The 23,984-nt window shown below is 46.4% G+C and overlaps 1 protein-coding gene across 6 annotated transcripts in view; it reads left to right on the plus strand.

Annotated features, from left to right (window-relative positions):
* The window catches only part of NRG2 (neuregulin 2), an 89,772-nt gene that overhangs the window by 29,806 nt on the left and 35,982 nt on the right, over nucleotides 1-23,984 (plus strand). For 3 of the 6 annotated variants that reach the window (XM_026858048.1, XM_026858047.1, XM_026858049.1), the window contains exons 3-4: nucleotides 9,164-9,282; nucleotides 13,298-13,363. In XM_026858048.1, coding sequence (XP_026713849.1) covers nucleotides 9,164-9,282; nucleotides 13,298-13,363 — 185 coding nt within the window. The remainder of the gene's footprint in view (nucleotides 1-9,163; nucleotides 9,283-13,297; nucleotides 13,364-23,984) is intronic. The other 3 variants (XM_026858051.1, XM_026858050.1, XM_026858052.1) reach the window with 1 other exon arrangement.

The following is a 23,984-nucleotide window of genomic DNA, read 5'->3' on the forward strand; positions in this document are numbered from 1 at the left end:
GGGGGGTGGGGGGTGGAATTTCATAGAGAATGTACACAAGGCAAAAAGCTTCACGGACTATGCAACGTCTGGCCAGGTGCACAGAATAATTTTTTTAAAAGTTTGATCCAGAGGCCTAATAGAGTTGTCTGCTGGAGTGAGGCAAAATAAGCCTTGCCAGGATGTGGAAGTGTTGTCCATGGTGTTTCCCTTGGCCCTCTGAGTCCCCGGCAGAGCTGGGCACAGCTCTGTCTCAGACTCTTTGCCTGGAACGCTGTGGTCCTTAGAAAACATGCAGAGGATTAGGATGGGAGACAAGGAGAACATGGTTGCCCTCTGTGACTCATTCCTCTACCACTCTGTGCCTGGCTTTCCTCCCTGTGTGCTGAAAGAACCTTGAGATCTCTAACTAGAAAGCATGGCTGAAGCCCTTTTTTTGTGATCAAGTTTTCATTTGATCCCACTGGCCTTAGAGTAGGAGACCTCTTTGAAAATAGGGGAAGCATATGTTGTAAGGAGGAGAGGAGCAGGTAACTGTATGCCAGCTCTTCAGCTTTTCCATCAGTCATCTTCCCTCATGTTTTTCAAATTTACCGCCAAAACTCCTGATGCCATCAGGCAAAGGAGTCGGGTATTTTCAGTGGATATTTTCTGGAGGGAGGGGAGCAATTCTGATTCCTTCTTTCTGAATTGTATGTTCCATCTGTAATGAGTAACAGGTTGGGGCAAGCCTGGCTTGCACGAAGAGGAAACTTCTCTTTAAGGTGGAAGAAATTATTGGCTGGAATTTTATCTCTGGCTCAAATTAAAACACAGTTTTAATTAAAACACACAACCTAGAGAAATTATGCAGAAAGAACTGCATGCAGTGGTGGAGGTACAGCATAGCGAGTGGCTCCCCCTCTGAGCTGCCAAAGCAATACTGTCTTCTGCTGAGTTCTTGAGATCTGATTGAAGCTGCTGGCTCCCAAGAAGTTATGGCTCATTTTTGACTCTCTGACTGTCCTGGTAAATGGTCAAATGCCAGTTGTGGAGAAATCCAGGGAAGTTTCTGTTTGTGGAGGTGTAGAGAACCTACCCCACTTCAGGATGTGCTTGGGGCTCAGCCCTGACACATGTAGATCTCCAGCTGGAGTCAGAAGGAATCCAGGAGCCTGGTAGTCTCCTAGCTGTGGCTGTCCTTACAGCCTCTTCTCTTTGTGTGCTCTTTTACCAAGGGAGATTGCTGGGGTGATGAAGTAGGCGTATCGTTAGATTGGAGAGGGTTGGCAGTTCAGTTTGGGACAGGCTGACCATATGACATCCCTTGGGAGTAGTGTCCTACTTTCAGTATCACCAGGAATCCCTATTGTTAGCCTGTAAGTGGAGCCAAGGGATACCCTCCTCTCCTGTTTCTGTACAGTAGTCCCTCAGGCGATGCTGGTTGGGGCAGATTCATTGCTGGGGTCTTCCTTGTAGAGCTCCCTGCTGTAGATTATTCCCCACCCACAATGAATGGGGCTGTGGTCTTCCCTGTACAGCTCACTGCTCTGGAATTAAGGCAAAAAAAAAAATAATGCCAAAGCAGCGGGGGAAAGAGAGTGCCAATAAAGATAAATGATTTCCTAATTAAGCCTGGAGCCAAGGAGGGGCAAAAAGAACTTGTTGAAGCCTTGTGGGAGCCAGGGTGAATCCAAGCAGGCTATACCACCACTCTGGCAGGGGTCTTCAGGCTGACATTTTTAAACAAAGGAAAAAGCTCATTTGACAATGGATCTTGCAAGAGCAATTCCAGATGCCTTGAAGCTTAAGACTTTTCTCAAGCACCGGTGTTGTTATAATCACCAGGGGAGCTTCTGCCTTGCTAACTCTCACGATGTCATTATAAGTCTCCGATATTTGGGATTTGGTTTTAGCTGCTGAAGGCACTTTATTGGAGGGGGGTGTGAAGGAGGGCATCTCCTTTGTTTGTCTGTTTGTTGTTTTAAAGGAGATGATGGACATCATCTTGGCCAATGCACCTGGGACTGAACCAGGGAATTTGAGAACTGAAAGGAGAAGCAGTTGTGTCTTGAGCTAGAACAGTCCACAAACTTCACAAGTTGGGGCTCCTAAGAGGTTCAGAAAATGGGCATTTAATCAAATTTGACTGAGTTACAGTGGCTATCAAGTTACAGTCAGATGCTGGTCTGCTTCAACTAATGGTGTGTGCAGACTCAGAGGTGGAAGGAGCTTTATGTGCCTGAAATTTTGTATAGAAAAAAAAAAAAAAAAAAAAAAAAAAAATCTCCCTACAAACCTTAGCCCACTTTGGTTGCAAAATGTCATACATTAGGTTGAAGCACTCACTGAGACATGAGCTGAAATCCCATTCATCCAGTTTAAATTCAGATGCTTTGCCTTGGGGAAGAAGGGCTGAGGCGAGGGCTGAGGCTGCAGGCAGTCAATCCAGGACAGCACAGAATATAACCACAGGCATGAATTTGCCAGGTCCCCCTTATACTTCATGGATCAGGCACCGTTGAGTATCTATGACACTACCAGTTGCAGAAAAATGTCTTGGGAAGAAAAGAATGACATGCATCCCAAAGACTCCAAACAGAAAGGAGCCCCAAAACTGTAACTGAATCTCTTGCACAAACCTGTGCACCACCACGCTGTTATGTTTTGTAGAGGTTTTGTAGGGGTAGTTCTCTGTCCATCTGAAGGTGCCATCCCTTTCCCATGACCTCTGTTCCCACAAATGCTTTTTCCTGATATGAGTATTTGCAGCATGGCTCTGCTCCTCTGAATCCCTGTGCTCTGCACAGGGCTCCCCCCCAGACAACTGCTTTTAGTATGGCACCTCCCTCTCCTCCTCCCTTGATTCTTTAAAACTAATTCGTTTTACTTTAAAGGCCTTCTCAGGCCTTCCTCCCCGCTTCTAGCCATCCCTGAAGTTTTGGTCCTGCCTCTGATTTGCCCAGCCTATCAGCCTCCACCTAACATGTGATCTGCTTCCAAGCTAGGACCTCTGCACTGCCTTCTCAGCAGCACTGATGCTCTCTTTCCCTCCCCACTATAAAATGAGCTTGTGGTTTGGTTGCTTAGATAGTGAGACCTCTGCACACTGTCCTGGCTGCACACCTACCAGGGATGTCTCATCTCCATACTGAGGTCTTATGCTCTTTGGGACAGGGAGGTATCTGTTCCACATTTGGTGCTGCCAGGTTCCTGGCTCTAGGGAGGCTGCTAGCGTGCTCCTGTGAGATACCACAGTAAGCATGGAAAGAACCTGCTCTGAGCTGGCCTCAGTACTATTCCAGGATCTTCTTTTTCACAAAGAAATTCAAATCCTTGCATTGGGGTTGGAGGGAACATTCATGGGATGGATCAATTGCCTTGAATTCCAGGACAAGTAATACAAGAGACCCTGCCCTGACATCAGGTCTGTGCATCAGCCTTAACCCAAAACTCAGCTTTTACATATTTATTGATTTCACACCCCAGCAGCTGCCACAAACTTGCCTGGCACAAAGAGCAGCAGCACACAGGGGTTTGCCTCTCAACAGAGTGGCCGCAAAGTCCGCTCCAGGGACTGGTATGTGGTTGCATTACTCTGCCTCTGTTGCCCTACACCTCTTCCCATTGCGGGAACATCTGTGGCAATTCAGTGATGTGTCCCCAGGCTGAATTGGGGGACGGAAGGGGGTTGCACAAGTGTCCCTGCTCTTTGGAGCATACTTATTGATCTTTTCCCCTTTTGTTGACACTGCGTGACCCAGAAGGGGCTCCAGCTCTCACTCAGACCAGTATCGGTGTCAGCTCTGCAGAGTGAGGACTGGTCGAGTCTTCCTTTTAGTCAGCCTGTCCCAAGCCTGGGCACAGAGAGACAACAGCACTGCTGAGCAGAGAAGGGGCAAATCTGCTTTTCAGGTTAGAACAGCACTTTAATGTCGAGGGACAGGGGTAGGAGAGAGCAGGAGGTCAGGGGATGGCTGGTCCTGTCCCGGGCACCCACAAGGACATTAGCTGTCTCCCACGCCTGCCTCTCACACAGTCCCAGCAGGTCAAACGCTGAGTGGGGCACATGGTCCTGTGATGGGAGGAGGAAGGAGGACTTCACCCACTGCAGAAGGGATGCTGACCAAGATGAAAAGTCCAAACCTTCCCGTCCTTCCCCCTCTTAATTGGTTGCTTTGCTTGAGGGCATTTTTTATCCTTTTCCCATTTGGTGTTTCTGTAGCTAATTCTGAACTAGCCAGATCATGCCCCAGAGCGTGTAGCAGCCAGCATAGGACCACTTGTTTTTCCCAAGCACTGCAAGGCACAGCCAGCTTGCCCAGCTCTGTTGTGGTGCTCTGTAACTGAGGAGCAGGGAAGATAAGGGTGGTTTCCCTGGCCGTGCAGGGGAGAGGCTGCTCCTGGCTGCCACTTCTGCCCTGTTGGACAGAGGTGCTTTGCTGTGGCCATCCTCGCTCTGCTTTGCATTGCAGTGATCTCTTTTCTGCCTGACTTTATCCCACTGTGTGCTGAAGAAGATGAATGTGTTCCTTGAGGCCAGGGCACTGAATGCTCCTGCTCCAACCAGTGGGCATGCCTGATGTTTGGTGGTTGCTGGACAACACTTCTTGACTGTAAACTGAAGAATTGGATATTCTGAATCTTCTTGCCAATCATTAACCTGCTCTTTCAGGGCAAATGCACCACTGTGCAGAATGCCAGGACAGCACATAGGTATCAATTAAATCTTTGGCAGGAGTGTAAGCAGTACACGTTACAGCAATTGCTGGTGTTTCTGCTCTCTGCAATATCGGTGTGCTTCCTGCCACTGGCCCTGTGCAAATAGAGAGGAATGGAGTTAATAGGTAACCACAGCAGTGTGTTCAGTGTGTCCTTTGCAAGGGTCATGTTTGGGAAGTTCCTTTTCCTAGGATCTCAGGTATGTTTACTATGTGCAGTGTTATTTGCTGACAATTTAGGGACCAAATATACTGTAGCCTTCAAATTCTCTTCATCAGCTAATTCACTGACTACTTTATTACTTATGTGTTAGACACCCTATTTTTAGAAGGCTAATAAAATACTACAGCAGTAGTAATCCTAGAGCTATTTTTGTCCTGAACGACGCAGAAGTGGCTAAACTCACATAGGGAACTCTGAGCTGCTCTCCTGCTCACATGCTCTGAGATGAATGGCTTTGCAAGGAGATGACCTGGGAAGATGGTCCCATTTCCACGTGGCAGTAGGTAAGAGGGGAAAAATGATTCAAGCTTGACCAAAGTGCTGGTGGGAACATGACTGCTATCATTAAAAGTTCCTCCTTGGCTGAGATGAATTGCCTGTTTCTTTTCCTCTGACTACTGGAGGCCTCCGGGCTCAAGCTCACATTTAGATGTCTAACTCCGAGATGTCTGAATTACAACAGATGAGCCCAGCCTTCCCAGCCAGAATTTGCCAGGATCTTTGTGTAGGTCCCAACCAAGGGCTGATCTCCCTATTTCCTATTGTAGTCTGGCACCGCAGAGGGTGATTTACTCATCGCTCCAGAGTGCCCTTTGGGGGACTCTTTTTCTCTTGGCCAGAAAGGTATTTTTGGGGAATCTTCTTCTGGCCAGGCTGAAGGTCTCCTTGTGAATCGTGTTCCCCAGAGCTTGCAGACAACATATTCCCCATGGCTTATTCCTCCACTAGCACTACAGGAGATAATTAGTACGTGGCTAAGTCATATGTGCTGAGGGTCAGAAAAGACAATGAGGCAGATTTTCCCCTGGGGTAAAGAAGTGTCAACAGAGTTGCACTGCAGTGAAATGATGGGATCTGTCAGTGACCCTGGCCCTTTCACTGAACAAACAGCCTGGGGCAGTGCCTTCCTCCAGAAGAATGGCATGGTCTGGCAGCAAGGCACCCTTGTGAACCAACACAGGAGGGCTTTCCCAGGGGGTGGCATCCCCAAGAGACATGCTGCCCAGAAGGTCAGAAGGGGACTTGATACGAAACTCCTGTGCACAACATAATTCCTTGTATGCTGCTACTTGGTATTTCTGTAAAAACACACCTCAGCCCTCAACTGAACAAAGTACCTGCCTTCAGGGGTAGCAGGAGGAAGAACACAAACTTGAAAAAACAATTTCCTAGGGCAGTTTTGAGTTAATCCAGTAGCACTTGGAGACGGTAAAATAGAACAGACACTGACTGGTCATCTTTGCCACACACAGATCAAGCAAGCTGTAGTCTCCTCTACATCCTTCAGTTCAGTTCTTCTAGTGCACAGGCATTATCCATGTGAATCAAAAGGTGCACAAGTAATGCTGTGAAACAAGGTATCTTTCAGTGCTTCCTGGAATAGGGAAATTCTCTTTACTCTGGTTATGCTCCACAATCAAACTGATCCTCGTTTGTACCCTTCATCTCTCTCCCCCAAGTCTGTTGCCTGATATTATACAGCACAGTGTGGAGACTGAGAGTAGCTACACCATTGGTCTAGGGTATGAAAAGCAAGAAAACGCTCTTGATTTTTCAAGGGGATCTTACAGTCCGGAAGAATTTCAGCAAACTGTGGTGGAAAACAAAAATTAGCTCTTTTTGACGGTACAACAGTCTTGTGCATTAAAACAAATAATCCTCTGGTTTCACCTCGATGCTAATATGCTATAAATGCCAATATTGCTTTTTATTCTACTCACATTCATCTCCAGTTCCAGGTAAAAGGCCAAAAGTCTCTCGTTCTCGGAGGTGAATCTGACAAACCTGCCCCCTTTCATTAGCCTTTTGTGTCACTAGAAACTTACTAATTTGTATCTTTGGCACTGAAACCCCTTTATCTGTAAAAGATCACATACACAGGTGATATTCTAATGTTGTAGTGGATTTTTTTCAGTTACTACACACAATGAAATGTGTTGTGCATATGGCATTGCAATACAGCCAATTGTCATTAGAATATCTGTCCTCTGGCAGCTGAAGGCAGTGTGTTCATTACAGCTTTTGGTTCTGCGCTGGCAGATAGTCTCAGCATGCTGGTGTGTGAGGGTGGTGTTTTCTACAGGACTTTGAGTTAGAGCCTTGCTCTTCCAAGCTGCTTTCAACACATGCTGCCTGCCTTTTTGCTGTGCATTGCAGCAATAACTACAGGCCTGTCGTAGGGGTGGTTTATGAAACAAATGGTGTATTCTATCCATGAGGGTTGACACAGCTGAGAGAAAGCAATGGCTGGGCTGTGCTGGGGGCAGACTACTTGGAGTTGCATGCAGAAGTACTAGGAGCCCACCTCGTCCCTTTGCCTCTGTTCAGGGAGTAGGAAACGTGGTCCTGGACTGGGCACTACAGCCCAACAAAGCCAACCCTCTTCATCAGGCACCACTGTAACTGCCCAGCAAGGTGCGGAACCCAACTGCCATCGGGCAACAAAAGGCCCTGGAGGCCCTTAAATGCTTTGCTGTCTCTTGGATGCTGCTTGACTCCTAAGACATCACAGTAGCGAGGTCCACAATGCCCAGGACTGTCACAGGCTGTTCTAAGAGTGTTGAGAAAATCCAGCGAAATGTACAGCACTGGGAGTCAGAGCAGCTTTGCACCTCTGAATCGGCCGGCTTGTTTAGGCCCATGTTGGAGCTTGTTGGCCCAAATAACTGGCTTTGCACAGTGGTTTAGGGGAGACCTGGGATTAGAGAGATTCAAGAGATCTTTGCATACTGTCAACATTAATTTAAAAATTGCTCCACATGGGGCCTAAATTCGTGCAATTGAACACTTGACCGCATCCTGTAAAACAGGGCAGTGCCAGTATCCCGGGATGCATACCAAATTGTCTCCAAGTGCTTTTAATTTACTAATATAACTAGTGAGATATTCATGCTGTGTCCTTGCGCTGTGTCTTCCAGTAGACAGCATGTCAGGGCGTTAAAAAGATGCCAGTGTACTTCTGTGAAGGACGTCCTATGGACGATGATTTGCACAGCCCAAAGAAAAGTCCTTCTCGGATGACACATGTAACATTGCAAATATGTCCAAAGCTAATGATTATTTTCCACATAAAAAGAGTTTTATTTGCCTTCGGCGACATAGGCCACTGGGACCTCTGTCTAAAGCTGGCAGTGTTTCCAGTCCTCTAAATAAAGCGACTGTATGACACAGACCTGAGATAAAAACTTGGGGTAGAAAGCAGAGGGGTGTTCTCACAAGAAGAGTACACAGAGTCTTTTTTGAAAAGATGGCTAAAATGGAAGGAAATGCAGTAAAACAGAGGGCTTAATGTAAGAATCCCACTGTGGTCTCATGAATGGTATTCAGCGTGTGTTGAAGGCTCCTATATATCTCTGTTAAACTAGTCAACAAAAGGTTTTGCCTATTAGTCAGAGAGACATCCCAGGGAACGAGACATCAGTCATAGCCGGTGGGAAAGGCGATGCTTGTCTTCCCCATAGCACTGCAGAGCTCTGCCACAGAGCTGCTCCCTCTCCCGTGAAGCATGCAGCACAGGTTGTTAGTTAACACGGGCACATCATCTTCTGCCCTTTCTAGGCACTTCTGGCTGATGAGATATGTGCAGTTCAGCCCCACATGTCTGTAGTACTTTGGAGTGTGTGTGTGTGTATTTGGGGGAGATGAAGTATTTGCCCTATCTGTTGGCCCAGATAAAGCTACAAGCTAGCTGTCTAGGTCAAAACACAAGGTTTTGATTTGCTGGCTGGAAAGGGATGAGTCCCCCTTGACCCCGTGGGTGTTTGCATTTGATTGTGTGGCACTGTTGAACACAGCTGGTGAGGCACCGGACTGCCCAGCCTCCTTGCTGGGGAAGGTGCAGAACATGTGTCTCATCTCCACGGCCCTGTCTCACAGACATATTCCGCTGTCCAGCAGTAAAGCAGCTCTTCTCCAGTGCAGAAAGTCTGTGTGCTGTGATGCTGGGACTCTTGGGCTCAACCCCTCGCAAGACTTTCTGTGTAAATGAGAGCAGGTTTCAGACCAAACCATGGCAACATGATAAGAGCAGTGGGTTCAGAGGCAGATGCTCATTTAGGAAATCATGGTGGTTGTGATTGCTGGAACGGGTCTCATGTGAATCCTGACCAGGCTTGAGTGCCTGTTCAGCTTGTGAGGTCAGGCAGCCCATCCTTTCAAGAAGGGGTGGCACACCAGGCAGCGTACCAGGGCCAGGAATGGTTATCAATTCATGAGGATGGTTAGCAATTGAGTAAGAAATGTCTGCTGTACTTTTCAACAGAAAGATTTCCAGACTGCAGTTCAACAAGGTGAAGCTGGAAGATGCTGGGGAGTACAGCTGCGAAGCGGAGAACGTTTTAGGGAAAGACACCGCAAAAGGCAGCCTGAATGTGAAAAGTGGTAAGTGAAGAAGATAGCAAATGTCTTGAGCTGTCTACCATTCATGCAGAAAGCAGGAGTTTCTGCACATGATCTGTCTTGTATTTTGTTTCATGCTTTCAGGATATTGAGTAAAACAATCTTGGGAGATAAGAAAAATGCAGCTTAGCATAAATGTTTATCTTTGTTATCTGTCACTGGCAATGTGGTTAATTTACATTTTAAATAAACTTACAGTCAATGTATTTTTTTAAAAGGGGTAAAGAGGAAAGAAAGCTGGTGGGCTTGATGCTTTCTTTTTTTAAAGAATTTCTGAGAAGCAAAAATCACCAGAAGATGAGTAATTAAACCATAGCTTTGTGATGAGTGAAGTTGTTTCTGATTTTCATCCTAGAATGTGTGCTCCATCTCTTAGAGCTCAGTGGGTGGAGTCTGAGGTTAGGTGGTTTTATTATTATCTCGGTCATAATAATTATGTTGCTTAATATGATGGTTTGGATGCACCCTCCAGCCCAGAAAGTCCCTACAGTGGTTGCCAGAAGCCAGGAGGGTGTGACTAGGGGAGGGATGTTTCTGTACAAGCTCTGTTTCCTAAGCATTTCCTCCTGCCATTCGCGATGGGCTGCTGTGGGAGCCTGGGCTCTGTGCTCTGCAGCCCTTTGGTGTGGCCCAGTTTATCTGTTGTGCTCTCATTAGCATTACTCAAATGTGAAGGAAGGTAGCCTTCTCCTGCTGCTTTCTGGCATTATTTTCTGTATTAACCTCTGTCTCAGCAGTGTTTGCAGTCCTGAATCTTTTATTCTGCAAAGCTGCAGTATCACATAGCCTCCCCCTCAGCTACTCTGCCTATAAAAACCCCGTGCTTGCGAAGTCTGCGAGGTCTGGAGAAAGGCCATCTGTGCTCGGACCTCCATGCCTTCATGTTTCACATCTATGAAGTTAGCTCTACTGCTCTGCTGTGTTTCTTTCTCATCATGATAGGAAAGGACCAGAGTAAGCTAAGGCAGTGCCACTCCTTTTTTTTTTTTTTTTTTTTTTTTTTTTTTTTTGGTCTGACGTTCGGCTGTCCCACTGCAATGTAAACTGTTGGTGTTGTGACTGGGAGCTGTATGTGCAACCCCTGCTGCCCATGTGCAGAGTGCACAGGCCCGTATGCCTGCCATCAGAGCCCCGTCTGCCTCCTCCACTTCTCCTTCCCAGTCACTAGCAATCCCCCTTCACAAGAGGAAGACTGTGATTGAGCAGAGCAAGGCTCTGACCCTGTACACTGCTTATGGCACCAAGAAAACACATATCCAGCCACTGCGACTTCAGACTGTCCCTTCCCACCTGCACAGGTATAGTGGCACATTTGTCAGAGTTTAACTCTTCCTCCACAGGAATGGAGTGTGGCATGTCGTCTGGCAAGGGCAGGTGGTTGCTCTCACTCAGGACACAGAGGGTGTGAGGGCACACCTGAGTTGCCCAGAAATTTATTGACACCTGAAAAGCACCCAGAGATCTGCCCTGTACCTTTTCCTAGTGGGAGCTTCTGGCTGCAGGATGCTGTAGATCCAGCAGAATGACTGCTGTGCCCTGCTGTGGCAGTGCCCTGGTTAATCCATTTCCTAAGCTGCCTTAAAGTCTGCCTTTGGCTTGCCCCTCTCAGCTGCATGCACACCTTGCTGCTGCTGCTATTTGCAGGCAGGACAGCAGCTGAATGCCAGTTGTAGTCCCTTGCAGAGGTAAACGAGATGATGGTGGCTGATGTAGACTTTTGCAGATCTGTCATCATTTTTTTCTCACTTTTTCACTTCGCCCTGGAGCCACCCAGAGTTGAGCAGCCTTCATCTGTGCCCAGGCACTTGCTGTCTTAGAGTCTCTTCCCTCACTGCTGGGTCTTCTTGGGACCTTGACAGCTTTCCTCACTTCTGTAAGCTCCCTTCTTCTGTGATATCTTTCAGCAGAAAACTCCTCGGGGCATCTGCTTGTCTCTGAATCCAAGTATGTGCTGTCTTCTGTCCCTGCATTCTTCTCCAGGCTCCTTAGCATTGATCCTTTTGTAGCTAAATCTCAGGACAGTCCTCTGTGAAGTTCTAGCAGTTTATAACAATTAATCAGAGCAGACGTGCAAGCTGGCCTTCCCTCAGAGCCTTCCCCTCTTTCACAGAAGCTTACTCCAGCTATTGCTGTTTCTGTATGTTCTGCTGCCTTATGTTCTGCTTCTTACTGCTGCCATGTCCTGGGAATCTGGTGCATCTGCCTGTCCTGGGCAGGCTTGGCTGGGACTGATGCTCTGGAACCATCTGCTGGAAGCACATTCTCCAACCTGACACTTAGCAGTAGTGTTGGAGGTCCTGTAAAGTTCCTGTGATACAGGCGGGCGGATCCAGGACTAGGAAAAAGTCTGGAGCTGACACCACATCTTGTGATACAGAGGCACGAGGTTGGGATCATCTCTGTGTGCCTCTGTAGAGAGGTGGCATTGTAGGAGCTGGCCTGAGGTGCTGAGGCTTCAGATGAGCATCATGGAGGAGTGAGGTGTCATCAGCCCAACATGCTGTTCCTCTCCAGGGGTGCAGAGCCCAGAGACAGAGGCTTCTGAGCCCACTTGAGCCCTGGCTGGCAGAGAAGGAGCTCACAGATGAGACTCTCAGACCCATGGAAATTCAGTCACTGCTGGTGAAAAATTAGCTTGATGAGGCAGTGTTGCTGTTTGAAAGTACTCTGTTCTATTCCACTACCACCTTTTGGTTTATACCAGTTTTAAAAGAGCACCTTTTCAGCCATGCAAATCTGTTTCAAATTACCCAAAACACATTAAAGATAAATTTTCTTTAGAAGGAGAGTGGCTGCAGTGCAGGAAAAAAAAAAAAAAAAGAAAAAAAGAAAATGCCTGTAAGCCAAACCCATCGCCTTGTCTCTCCTCTGCAGTTCTGGTATTTCCACAAAATGCCCAGCTCAGAAATAAATGCTTTCTCATTGAAAAGCTTTGGAAGGGTGTCAGTTTCTGAGGAAATGTTTCTGGGCTTAGCCAAAACATATTGTGCTTTGGTGCTATTTTCAGATTTTTATTACTTTATGGTAAATTAGATTCTTTCTTAGAAAAATGTCCCATTTCCCAGTTGTCTTCAATGAGTAGTCTAATACTGGTACCACATGGGCATGAGGGCGCCGCTGAAATGCAGCTGATTGAGACTCTTTTCTTCCTCAGAAAATTTCTAGACACCTCCTTAACTGACACCCCATCCCCCTTTGCTAAACACCGCAGGAAAAATCAAACTTTTATAAAAAATGCTTTCTGCTTTTACCTTTTCATGGTTGTCTCACAGCCTGTCTCCGACAGTGCTGCGCACACAGTGCAGGCTCCTGGGGCTTTCTCCTTTGTTCATCCAGAGGGTGGTGAGGAGCTTTGATCCAGAAGGGGCTGCTGCTGCCAGCAGGCGCATGTAGAGTTGGTGACTGTGGACGCTGGACTTTCCCAGTATCCTGGTTTATAAAAGGAAATTGCTACACATGCTCGGCTCCCATATTGCCTTGGGCCATGGTCTCCGTCTGTTTCATGATCCTCCATCTCTTGTATGACCATTATTTTGTGCTGCAGAACTGCACATATTTGTGGGATGGAGATTCTTCAGATGATCTCACCTTTTCTTTAAACTCCACATTTTTCTCACTGTGGTGGTCTGTGATCTCATCAGTCACACTTTCATGGCCCTCAGGGCTAAAAATCCTCCCACAGTTTCTCTCATCTCCTTCAGGGTGATTCCTGAACCATTTCTGACTTTTTGTCATGACAGAGATCCTAATGGCTGAGGCCCTTTACAGCCAGGGGCCAGTGTGCCCCGTGCCCTCCCCCTGCAGGGGTACTGGTTTATCTGCCTCTGTTACCAGTTACCCATCTGAGAGTCCCTCTAACCAGTACTAACATGTTGACATCCACCCCAGCCTGCCCCACCCAGCAGCACCTGCTCTTGTCCTCCTCCCTGCAGTAGTTAAGTCCACTCTGCACAAAATAGATATTTTGTTCACTACTTTCTTACCTTAATTTCCCCAGGAACAACGAAAGCACCACAAGTCTTACCAGCCTCAGAAACTAAAATAGTTGTTATGGAAGAAGAGTGTAAGTACCTCTCCCCCCGCGCCCCCCATATAGCTTTTTTACCCTTGTTTTGTTTTTATGAGACATTTTGCATAAACGCTTTATTGCCTCCTGGAATCTTCTTTAATTGCTACTTCTCTTTGATTTCTCCCAAAGCCACTGATCTTTCCTTAGATCTTTCAAAAATTTTGATTTATATTGCTGGTGTCTATCTTAGAGGGGGAGAGGTTGGTAACTATTGCAATGATAACTTGAAGAACGTGCTACTTAAAATTGCAGCTGGATTTTAAACATGCCCAGCTCTTTCAATACATGGGTTTATTGATACTTGTAAAATGTGCTTGTTACAGCCTTTGATTTAGAGGGTTTTTTTTGGGGGGGGGGTTGTTTTTGGGTTTGGAGTTTTTTTGAGGATGGGTGAGAAAGCCAAAAGAGGCTATAGGAAATGCAAGAAGAAAGACATGCATCTTCTAAGCATAAGTCATAAAACAATTGCAGAAAATGCATCTGTGCCTTGCCATCACATTTTAACTTGAGCCTCCAGAAAGCAAGAACAGATTTCCCAAAATGTTTAGTTTAATGTGGCAGAAGTGCTTTTTAGCATTCCCTCCTATTCACTTGTCACAAATGCACACACAAAGAAACCCCTCAAAGCATGTATACAAGTGTAGATCTGGAAGCCAGGTGCCTGACCATTGGTTCAGCTCTTGGAGTGCATTATTTCTGTGTCGGAGAGGCTCTCCTGGGGGGCACACCATGACTCTCAGGCAGCGTCAGCATGCTGGACAGCCCACTGGGGCCCCATCCAAATGGCGAGGCACCCGCAGAGCCGAGGGCCAGGTGGTTGTTTTGAGATCTGTGCTATATTTCCATTCCAGCTGCTCATGCCCAGAATAGACAGCATAGCTGGATGGGCCTCTCTCTTGACAATTCTTTCCTCCTTGGAAAGCTCAATCTTATATGATTTTAAAGGAAATCTGATTGCAGTTAAAACAGGGACTAGTCAGGTATCCTTTAAAATCTTTTGTGATTAGAAAACTGCACTTAAAATTTGCTTGTGTTGTGCTTAGCCTTCCACCGGGGACATCAAGCTGAGACGGAGCACCATTAGTGCAATGACCATATCATCCTTCCCCAGGATTTTTCCTCTGTGTTCACCAGCATAGATCCATGCTACACATTTGCATTACATTAGATATATGCTATTTTTACTAAAAGTCTAATTTCAACAATAGGAAGGAAACTGGCACTGGAAACTGTGGCTTACACAGAAGTTTCTCCTTTTGAAAAACTTCTTTCCTCTGTGGGAAAATCATCCTTGATTGTCTGTTTTTTAATTAATGATGTGAAAAGATGGTAAAGTCCCCAGAGTTAAATTGTGATTGACTTTTTCCTTCACATTCCTTTTTTATGATCTCTCTCAATTGTTATCTAAATAGCACATAGTCCCCCTGATATTTATGGTTGCTGATGATCGATCATAGAATTGCACATGTGTATAACATATGGGGAAGTAATGAAGATGTGAGGTGTGATGCTCTGGAAAGCTGACAAGTATCTCATCCTTGTAAAAATCTTGCATTTCTTTTAAATCTCTGTATTCAAAAGCTTGTCTGGCACCTGCAGGTTGTCCCACCTCTCATTGTTTCACTGAAACATTGTAAATGATCACTGGCTTTTAAATACTGTGTTGAGAAAGCACCATGCAAACTTGGTGGTATCTGCAGTTACCTGGGAAGGGAGACACTGCCTTGCAGAGACAGCTTGGCCACGGGGCTTGGTCACTTCTGTTTGGCCCGTGGTGCAAGGCAGGCCCAGGTAGGCTGGGCAAGGGTGTTAGACCCTACACCTCAAGAAGCTCACTGTGTTCTCCCCATGTCCTAGACAAGATAAACCCTCATCACTCTGTGCAGTCCCACATGCGTCACCCCCTGTAGCCCTGTTGCTCCTGGTGTTATGTTTTTAACTTGTGTTTTTCCTGAAGGTCTCAGTTCCTTCCTGGATGGTCTGGACTTCTTTTCTACCCTTGCCGTGGGAAAGGAGTGGGATATCACTTATTTCCCCCTTAGACCACTGTTAAAGCCTTTATTACCACCTCTAAGTGTAGCTATTAGCAAATCCTATCCCATTCTGAGTCACCTCTGCCTTCCTCCTCCTCTTCTCCAGTGGCCACAGACACACAGGCACTGCTGCATCCTTGACACCAGGCAGGTTTACACACCGGACAGCACTCAAAATGCAACCCAGGTCTCCAAGGTGTTATGTCTCCATTTTTGAGTATATTTTTTTGTCTGGAAGTGTATTTTTTGTTGCACTGCTTTCCATCTCAGCTTCTTCCGATGCCTGGCCAGCACCTGACATGAGGCTGCAGAGTGTCAGGAGGCAGATTGGTATCACAGGTTCTTTGAAATGTCTGCATTGTTACGATAATGTGCATGGGATCTCTTCCCCAGCTGCTGTTCCCCTTGCCTACATGCTGGCTGGAGCACCTCTGCTTCTTTTTCGTGGGGGCACTGTTTGATATGGGACTCACAGATCTCATGACAGTATGGAGACACACAAGGATCTCGTGGTGTTTCTGGTGTGGAAACAACCCTGATACTAGTCTGGATCTTGGACTAAAGACAGCACACTTGGGAGATCTGGGATCTGACGGTGCTGCTTTTTGAGAGCTGTCTGGATTCAAATCTGCCTTGTGTCCTTGTCCAGTCCATGTGGATGCAACTCTATACTCAGGGTGAGTACTGGGACTTGCCAGACAATGAGTTGGTTTTCTTGATGCTCCCACTGTATAGTGTGTTCATGGCAAAGGGTACAATTCAGCTCCTTTCAGTGGTGTGGACACCTTCAGATGAGCCAGAGCCATTTAGCAGATGTAACAAGCTGGACCACTGAGTGTGATGAGTGCTAGCCTGGTCATAGGGGTGTAGTGTTGATATTAACACCAGCTTTGATCCCCATGGTCAAATTGGACTCTGAGGGCCAGATTCCAAAAGGAAGTCTGGTGTCTGGGAAAGTCTTTCCATGATGCTGCATATTTTGACATGGTACCAGCATCTTCCACCTTCCTCTGAGCTTTTGGTTGAGCATTGCAGACTAGAGCAGCCCTAGAGATACTCTGAAGAAAGCACTGGGGCTCAAAAGAGAAGACATGCTTACTACTCTCATCAAGAATTCTTCCTGCTGAGGTCACTAAGCATGAGATAGTTGCAGTAGCCTCATCCATAGTGAAAAAGTGTTAAATAAGACATGTCTTGTGTCACAGGCTATGGTTGTGCAGTTGGGTGGTCACAGTGGCTCAGCTCACAGGCAGGAACATGCAGGGATGGGATAACTTGATCATGTGCCCTGATGCGGAGAGAAAGGTCCTTTATACTCATTTCAACATCCAGAGAACTCAAAATGGTAATGCAATCCTGTCACTGTGCAGCTTGAAGCAGTTAAACAAGGTTCAGGTGTCTGTGGCTACAGACCTGCTTGGTAAACAGAATACAAATCAGTGTCAAAGCTTACAGACAATTTGATGGAGGCCAAAATGGAAGACAGTTCAGAGCAATCTGTAGAGCATTCTGAGATGGAAAGGTTTATGCAGGACAGAGATACTAAAATCTTATCAAAGTTTCATTTTTAAAAGGTAAGATAACATTTGAAATCTCTGAAAAAGTCAGATAATACCATTTGCTTGTTTTCTGCTGTTGAGTTCCCCTTTAGTTTATTTCCTTGACTTCAACAACCAGGTAAAAAAGAGAATACAGGCTGGGTGGAGGAAGCATAGTTTGGGCACCATCTTGTCTGGGTACAAGAGGATCCGCCAGTAATGGGCAGATGCTCTAAACCAACATGTGGACCACTGCAGCTGCTCACCTGGATGCTGTCATGCCCTTTGTCTGGGTCACTCCCTGGCTAACCCAGTTGAGTGCCCATACTTACCAGCCTATGCAGGCTGGCAGTGCTGGCTGGGCTGTCTAATCTCACTCTATGGGTGCTCTGCAGCAGGGAAAGTTTTGGGATCAGATGAGAAGATGAAAGAGGGAGAAACAGCAGAAGAGGCAGTGTGGAGTTGTGCTGGAAACACAAGGACTGGGGGATGTGAGGCACCTGAATGAAAGCTGGGCTCTCTGGATTGATTTGGGGGGCCTTTATTTCAACTACTGTGTATCACAGGCCCTCCCTAAAGTCTCTTTCGAGATCCCCATGGGAGGGTAGGTGAAACAGCCCTTCTTTCTCCAATTAAGTCTAACTCTCCAAACACCAGTTCAGGTCCACAGATTTCATAGCTGTCATCTTGGTGATGTCATTGGATTAAGTTTATAGACTCACTGGTTTAGACTCATTCAGGCTCTCCCTCTCCCATTTAATACTTTTTCCAATGCTTAGCATGGCTGGGTGTTGGAAATGTTTTCCTTACTTTCTGTCTCCCAGGTGAGATAGGCCTGGTGGACTTGGATGATTACAGTGGCTCAGTGTTGTCTTCACTGTGATGAAGACAAAAGGTTTGTAAGTCACATCCAGCTGAACTGAAGCTTCAGCATATACCACAGTAAGAGGTGACATGTAATTAAGCTTCAACCAGTTCCCCCAAACCTTGTCTCAAGTCCAGCCTGACATGACCGTTACTGGGTGATCACAGAGGACCTGCACGATAACTGGCTGGTCAGTCTCTGGTCACTCCAGTCTGAAGGGATTGTGCTCTTCTGGAGCTAGCAATACTACAGACTTGAGTGTGGTGCTGTTGGTCTGGAGTTGAAGGGTGTCCAGCCAGCCCCGAGCACGGGTAGAACAGACAGGAGTCAGTCCACCAAGGGCTGTGTGGATAGACCAGTTTTCAATATTAGACTAAAAAGAAGTCCTGGTGTGGCCTTTACTCATATATTTTAAAACCCACAACTGGAGGTGTGGTTGATAATTGAGCAGAGCCTGCAGGCACGCAGGCATGGTGCGTTAAAGGTGGAGATCTCCCTGTCCGTCTGCAGGGAGAGCTGTGTTGTACCTGGCTGCTGTCAGGTCCTTGTTGTTGCTTATTTTGTGCACTGTGTATTTTTCAAGTAGTCTTCACATCTACTACTCTAAATGTGATGTAAAGACAGGCCACTGTGACTCTAAAGGCAAAGATGGGCAGTATGGCGTGGAGCGTGGGATATAAGCTGGTGTCCCCTGGAAGACCTGAGGCTCTAAATCCAGTGTTCAGATCAGGAGACTATGTACCAGATCTGCTCTGTCTGACTCCATCATGTGATCCTGGCATGTTACTTCACTTCTTGGGCTTCAGCTGTCCTGCCTCCAAAACATTCATGCTGACACTGGCCCTGCAAAAGGCTTTTTAGCTTGTTGAACAAATCCCCTCATTGATGGAGCATGTTTCTGCTTTTACAATTGATGATGGGGATTTGGGAAAATAAAATCCTGCAGTGCTAACCCATGCATTCTGGGATCCTTGTGGTAGAGAAAAGCACACAAAGAGCTCTTTCATAAAGCTGAAGAGATCAGCCTGGAGGAGCAACTGGAAGCTTTATAATGACACAGGACTTTACCCCTGAAATAGCTGCCTGTCTTATGGAAGCAGGCAGTCCCTTGGTAGTCAGAAACATTGCTCCTCAGTGGAACACCTGAAGGGTGCAGATTGGAGACACGGGGAGTGCTGCCTGTGTTGCTTTGATAAGCAATATCTAATGCTCTGACATGAGTGTCCTGCAGCCTGGCATATGTATTTTGGGATGAACTTCTAGTCTGCAGCTATCGATCCTCATGATCCCCTCGGGAACTAGGAGCATAATTTCAGCAGGATCTATTTCAATAAAATGTAGGGGTAAATACTGGGTCATTTCCAAATGAATAACACATGAACAGAATTTTTATGAGCTCCAGAGTCCCCAGTCTGTTGCCAGGCAAGTCCCAGTCTGCACAGGCCCTTCTGATTTTATGTACCATTAGCAGCAGTGAGCATCCAGCATCTGTTCAGGTTTATTAAGAGAAGAGAGTGTCGTACCAGACATACAGAAATCTGCCACAGAAAGAATGGTTAGGATCAACAGCCCCTCAGTGTATTAATCAGTGTAAATCGTGGATTTAGTGTGGCTCACACCAGGATTACAGTGCTACAACCGAGGAATAGCTTGGCCAGACACCTTCTCATCCATGTTCTTCTGACAAGCAGTTGGATGAACTCGGTTAAGAGGAACCTCAGCAATTCTGTGTTTTATCAGTAAGTACATGAGGCATATACAGAGCAGGCAATTTGTATACACTCTCCAACCAGCTGAGTTCATCTGTCTAACTGAATGTCTAAATATTGAGAGAATTAAAGTGTCTGTACTCTATGAACCCACCAGTCAAAGTTATTTATAAAAAAAAGGAGCAGTGAAACTATCGCTGTCTCCCTGCTCTCCTCGACAGTAGCTGTAGTTTGTGAAAACTGCAAATTATAGTCCAAGCTGCATTAGTTAACTCCTTGCAGGAGGAGTGCTTCACCAGTTTTCCGAGAACAGACTGGTGAGCTGTTTGCAAAAGTTAAATGTTGTGCACTGTAGGAACTGTGTAACAAACCCTGCACAATCATTAATGACCTTTCTGCAAGGATGGATTGTGTGAAGGAAGTCCACATGGCAATGTCAGTGCCCGTGGCTTTCCTCTCTCTTGCCCTGTCATTGACGTTAGTCCTGAATAACCTAGGCGTGCAATGGAAAATAGATGTTCTGAATGACTACAGTGCTCGTTTATGCTACACTGTCCTCACTGACTAGGACAGTAACAATAAAAAATGGCTTCAGATTGTTTGCAATCACATCCATTAAGACGCAGCCCTCTTTTCCAATCCTCACCTCCTTATTCCCTTCTGCTTTGTTCTCAACCCTGGCACTGAGACCAGATGAAGATCTGACTTGCTGGTGGGTGAACAGCTCCAGGCCTTCTTCCACCTTGCAGAAACTTTGTGACCAGTTTGCCTGTGTGTTTACAGAGTCCTGTCTCAGGGGCACCTTGCTTGTTCCCACTTGTCTAATTTCACCATTTCTTTTCTGTAGTTTGCCCTATGGACACTCCATTTCCTGCTCTTAATTCACTGAAGTATCAGGGAGTCAACTGATACATGACTGATGTTACTGCACAAACCCCCTCATTTCCCACTGCCTTCACAGGAGACCCTTTCCACCCAGATTGCAAATAGCACCCAAAACTGCTCCCTTGCTTATTCAGATCTCCATTTAACTCAGTAATTTTACAACTTTCCAAGTCATTTAGGATAGAGGGAGTTGTGTTGGAGGCTGTGTGAAGGACTTATGCTACTACACTACTCAATAGGGAGTAAAATCTGCCTGGTACTGTGTGGCAGTTAAGGTAAAATAACTGTGGGAAGTAATTTCTTGATCACCTGGCACACCAGAGTGGTGTTTGGAGTGGAGGTGAATGACCATGAACCACTGCATATAAACTGTGTGTGAAGTTCACTTTCTAACATTGGTCACTGAACTGCAGATGACTCCAGACCAGGTAGATATTTGTTAAGGTCTGTCTAGTGGCCCAGACTCATGGGGGAATGCAGCTAAACATGAAATAACTGAATGGAGTCATATGTGAATCTGGGAATTATCCTGGTAGTGTGGTGGAAACCCACTGAAATCTCCCTCATGCTTCAAGGTTCTTATCTGTGATCTGCAGCCACATGGTGTCAAAGGGCGACACATTTCAACCCAGGCATAATTAACATTTTCTAAGTGAGGCCTTTTGCTTCCCTCTGTCCCAATGCCAGAGCAGCTCTGTGAATTGACAGGTCTATCTTTGCTCCCAAACTAGTTGCAGCTACTACCCTCATGAACATGAAATCCCAGCTGCTACAGCTGGGCCAACCTCTGTATAAGAAGCTACTAAAGAGATCATTGCTTTCCAGATAGAGAAGGAGATGCTGGTTGTGCCTGTAAAGCCACAGGTAGCACAGGGGAAACGGGTGCGGATAGTCACTATTTTTTCTAATACAAGAGCCAGGAAGGGGCAGGTTTAAAAGAAGTAAATGGAGATGTGTCTTTGCACACTGTGTACATAACACTGGAGCTCTTGCCACAAATACTGTGGTTGTTACAAGATTAAATTTGTTGTTATCATCAATTAGACACATTCGTGGAAGAGAAGTCCATCAAAGACGATTAAATAAAGACATTGCAGCTGACTTAAGTTTTAAGTCTCTGTCTTAAGTCTCTGAGCTGCTCATCCTAGATGGCCAGAAGAAAATAGTCATTGAATGCTCATTCTTAAGTATTGCCCATTGGCCACTGTCAGGGCTTTGGTTTGACTAGTACTGCTCAGTTTGTAGTCTTATAATGGTCTGTATTTCATGACACTTCTCAACAGGGAACTGCGCTGACTGCCTCTTTTTGTAGCCTTTGCTACATTATTGCTGCTAACAAATGGATCATAGTGATTCAGTTTTAAAACACTCTGCTTCTTTGGGAAAAAAGGGCACTTGCAGAGAACAGGATTTAAAGATAATGACATTAACAAGATGCTTCTAGGAGAACTGATCAACCACATATTTTTCTGACAGACATAACGCTGTTGACAACTCTCTTTCTTAGAAGTGCACAACATGCATGTCCCAAGCTTCACTCATGTCAGTCTCTTTTTTTATTTGTTTAAAAGGAACAAAACTGTTTACGTGGGATGAAAATTCCATGCAATCTCTAGCTGGTTGTCACTGTAATCCACTCTGGTATCACAACATCACACAGCATTGCATCTTCTCGTCCAGCTTTTCTGGTGGAAAGGGTACCTTTTTATCTGAGGTGTTTTCTGTGGGGAGGTTTCTGGGCTCTGTTTTTGTTTCTCCCTCTGTTTCTCCCTTACTGTGGGAAGGCTTGCTCCAGAATCCTTTCCTGTAGTATTTATGATGTGAGACTTTGCCAGATAGACTTTTTTGCCTGATAGCAACTGGTACTTTTGATGGTTGCAGGGGTGACAGCTTCCTGTGCTTGTTCTTCACCCACGTGCCTTTCAATTTGCACCTGTGCATTGGTTCATGACATTTCAGTGTTCCCCGATCTGACAGCATGCTTGCAGATTTAACAGAGACCTGTTCATTGTGCAGTTTTAAGGTACTTCAGTAAAAGCCTTGCAAGCACTCCAAACCAAAGGCGGCCCCGTGAGCAGCTTCCAGCGGGTCCCCGTGCAGTGTGCTGCCCAGGCAGCACTTGGGCACTGTTTGATGGGACAGTGGCTCTATTCTGCATACCTGCTCCCCTGCAATTTTCACACTTCTCTAGCAGGCCCTTTCTTGCTCTGCTGCTGCTTCTGCCTCCATAAGACTGACCCAGCCAACCCCAAGCAGCTCCTGCTCGCCCAACAGCCTGCACAACCCCAGGCTTCCCACACACAGGCACAGGGATGCCCGTGCACAGCCCGGCTCCAACTGCAGTTTGGGACACAGCTGCATGTTGCCAGGCTAGGTTTTACTTTCATCCTCATTTTTAAAATGGCATCTAGTATTAGTTAAGGCTTGGCTTAAGTGCCTGAATCAAGGAATAGTTAAGGAAAGGTCTTGCAAATAAAGTCCAGGTGCTATCACAGACAAAGCTCCTCTGTCTTGAACCTGCAGCTCTCTGCTGGCCTTAGAAGAAATGTGCTACTATCTTATAAAGGTGTAAGTTATACAGACTTGTTACAAAGGCATTACGATAGCTTTGGCTTCTAGTTCCTATTAATCTTAACTGGAAGGGAGTGCTGAATTTCCCTACAGTGATTTTGGCGTTTTCATATTTGAGTGTTTTTTGCAAGGACTTCTTTGGTGGCTTGGTCAAATCATCATCTGTTCTAAAACCCAGCATACACTCTAGTATGTGTATATTGCTCTGCAATTTGGCTTCCAGCTGTCTGGCGTTTCATGCCCGAGGAGGGGAGCATGTATTTGCTGTTCCAGGGCCATGTGCATTTTCATTGCTGAAGTATTTGACATGTCTGGTTTGCAGAGAACTTTGGAACAACTTGCTCTGCCGTGGATAGCTGTGAAAGGACAACCCCAGAATCAATGGTTATTCAGGCAAAGCATAGAAATAGCTCTGCTTGGTGCACAACCCCAGGTCTGTCAGACAGTGGAAGGCACTGACATCCTATGGGAACAGAAGACAATGGGGCTGAACAATGCATTGGTTCAAGCAAAATGAACAGTAAGTTTGGCTTTGCCCTGAGCTGTGTGCAGGTAACAAGTGTGGACTACTCCTGCTGTGCACAGCCTGAGGAACAAACTCCTCATTCAGACAGACATAGAGCCCATGCAGTCAGAGATAGTCCTATAAGCAAGAGAGCCAGAACAAGCTTGTTTGATTGCTTGCATGCCAAGCATCACCAAAATATGAGAGGCTTCATAGGATGCTGGAAGCCCTCCTTTACCTGTGAGAGCCTGGATGTGCCCGGCAGGCACTGGGCTGCAGCTGGAGCATGAGAATGGAGACCTTGGCTCCGACAGTGTGGGCTGCAGCCAGAGGCAGCAGAGCAGGGACCTGCGGCAGGCTCTGAGCCTGCTGCCAGAGGCAGGACAGGCATAGGGGCTGCCTGAGGTGTGAGGAGCAGCCCCAGCTCCCTCCAGGGCAAGCTCTGGCATGCCTTGATCCTTTTCCAGTGGTTCTGACTAGCTCCTGCCTGAGGCTCTGGTTCTAGCCTT

Source organism: Athene cunicularia (genome assembly GCF_003259725.1).
Source record: "Athene cunicularia isolate RWA chromosome 13 unlocalized genomic scaffold, athCun1 chr13_part1, whole genome shotgun sequence".
Taxonomy (NCBI): Eukaryota; Metazoa; Chordata; class Aves; order Strigiformes; family Strigidae; genus Athene; species Athene cunicularia.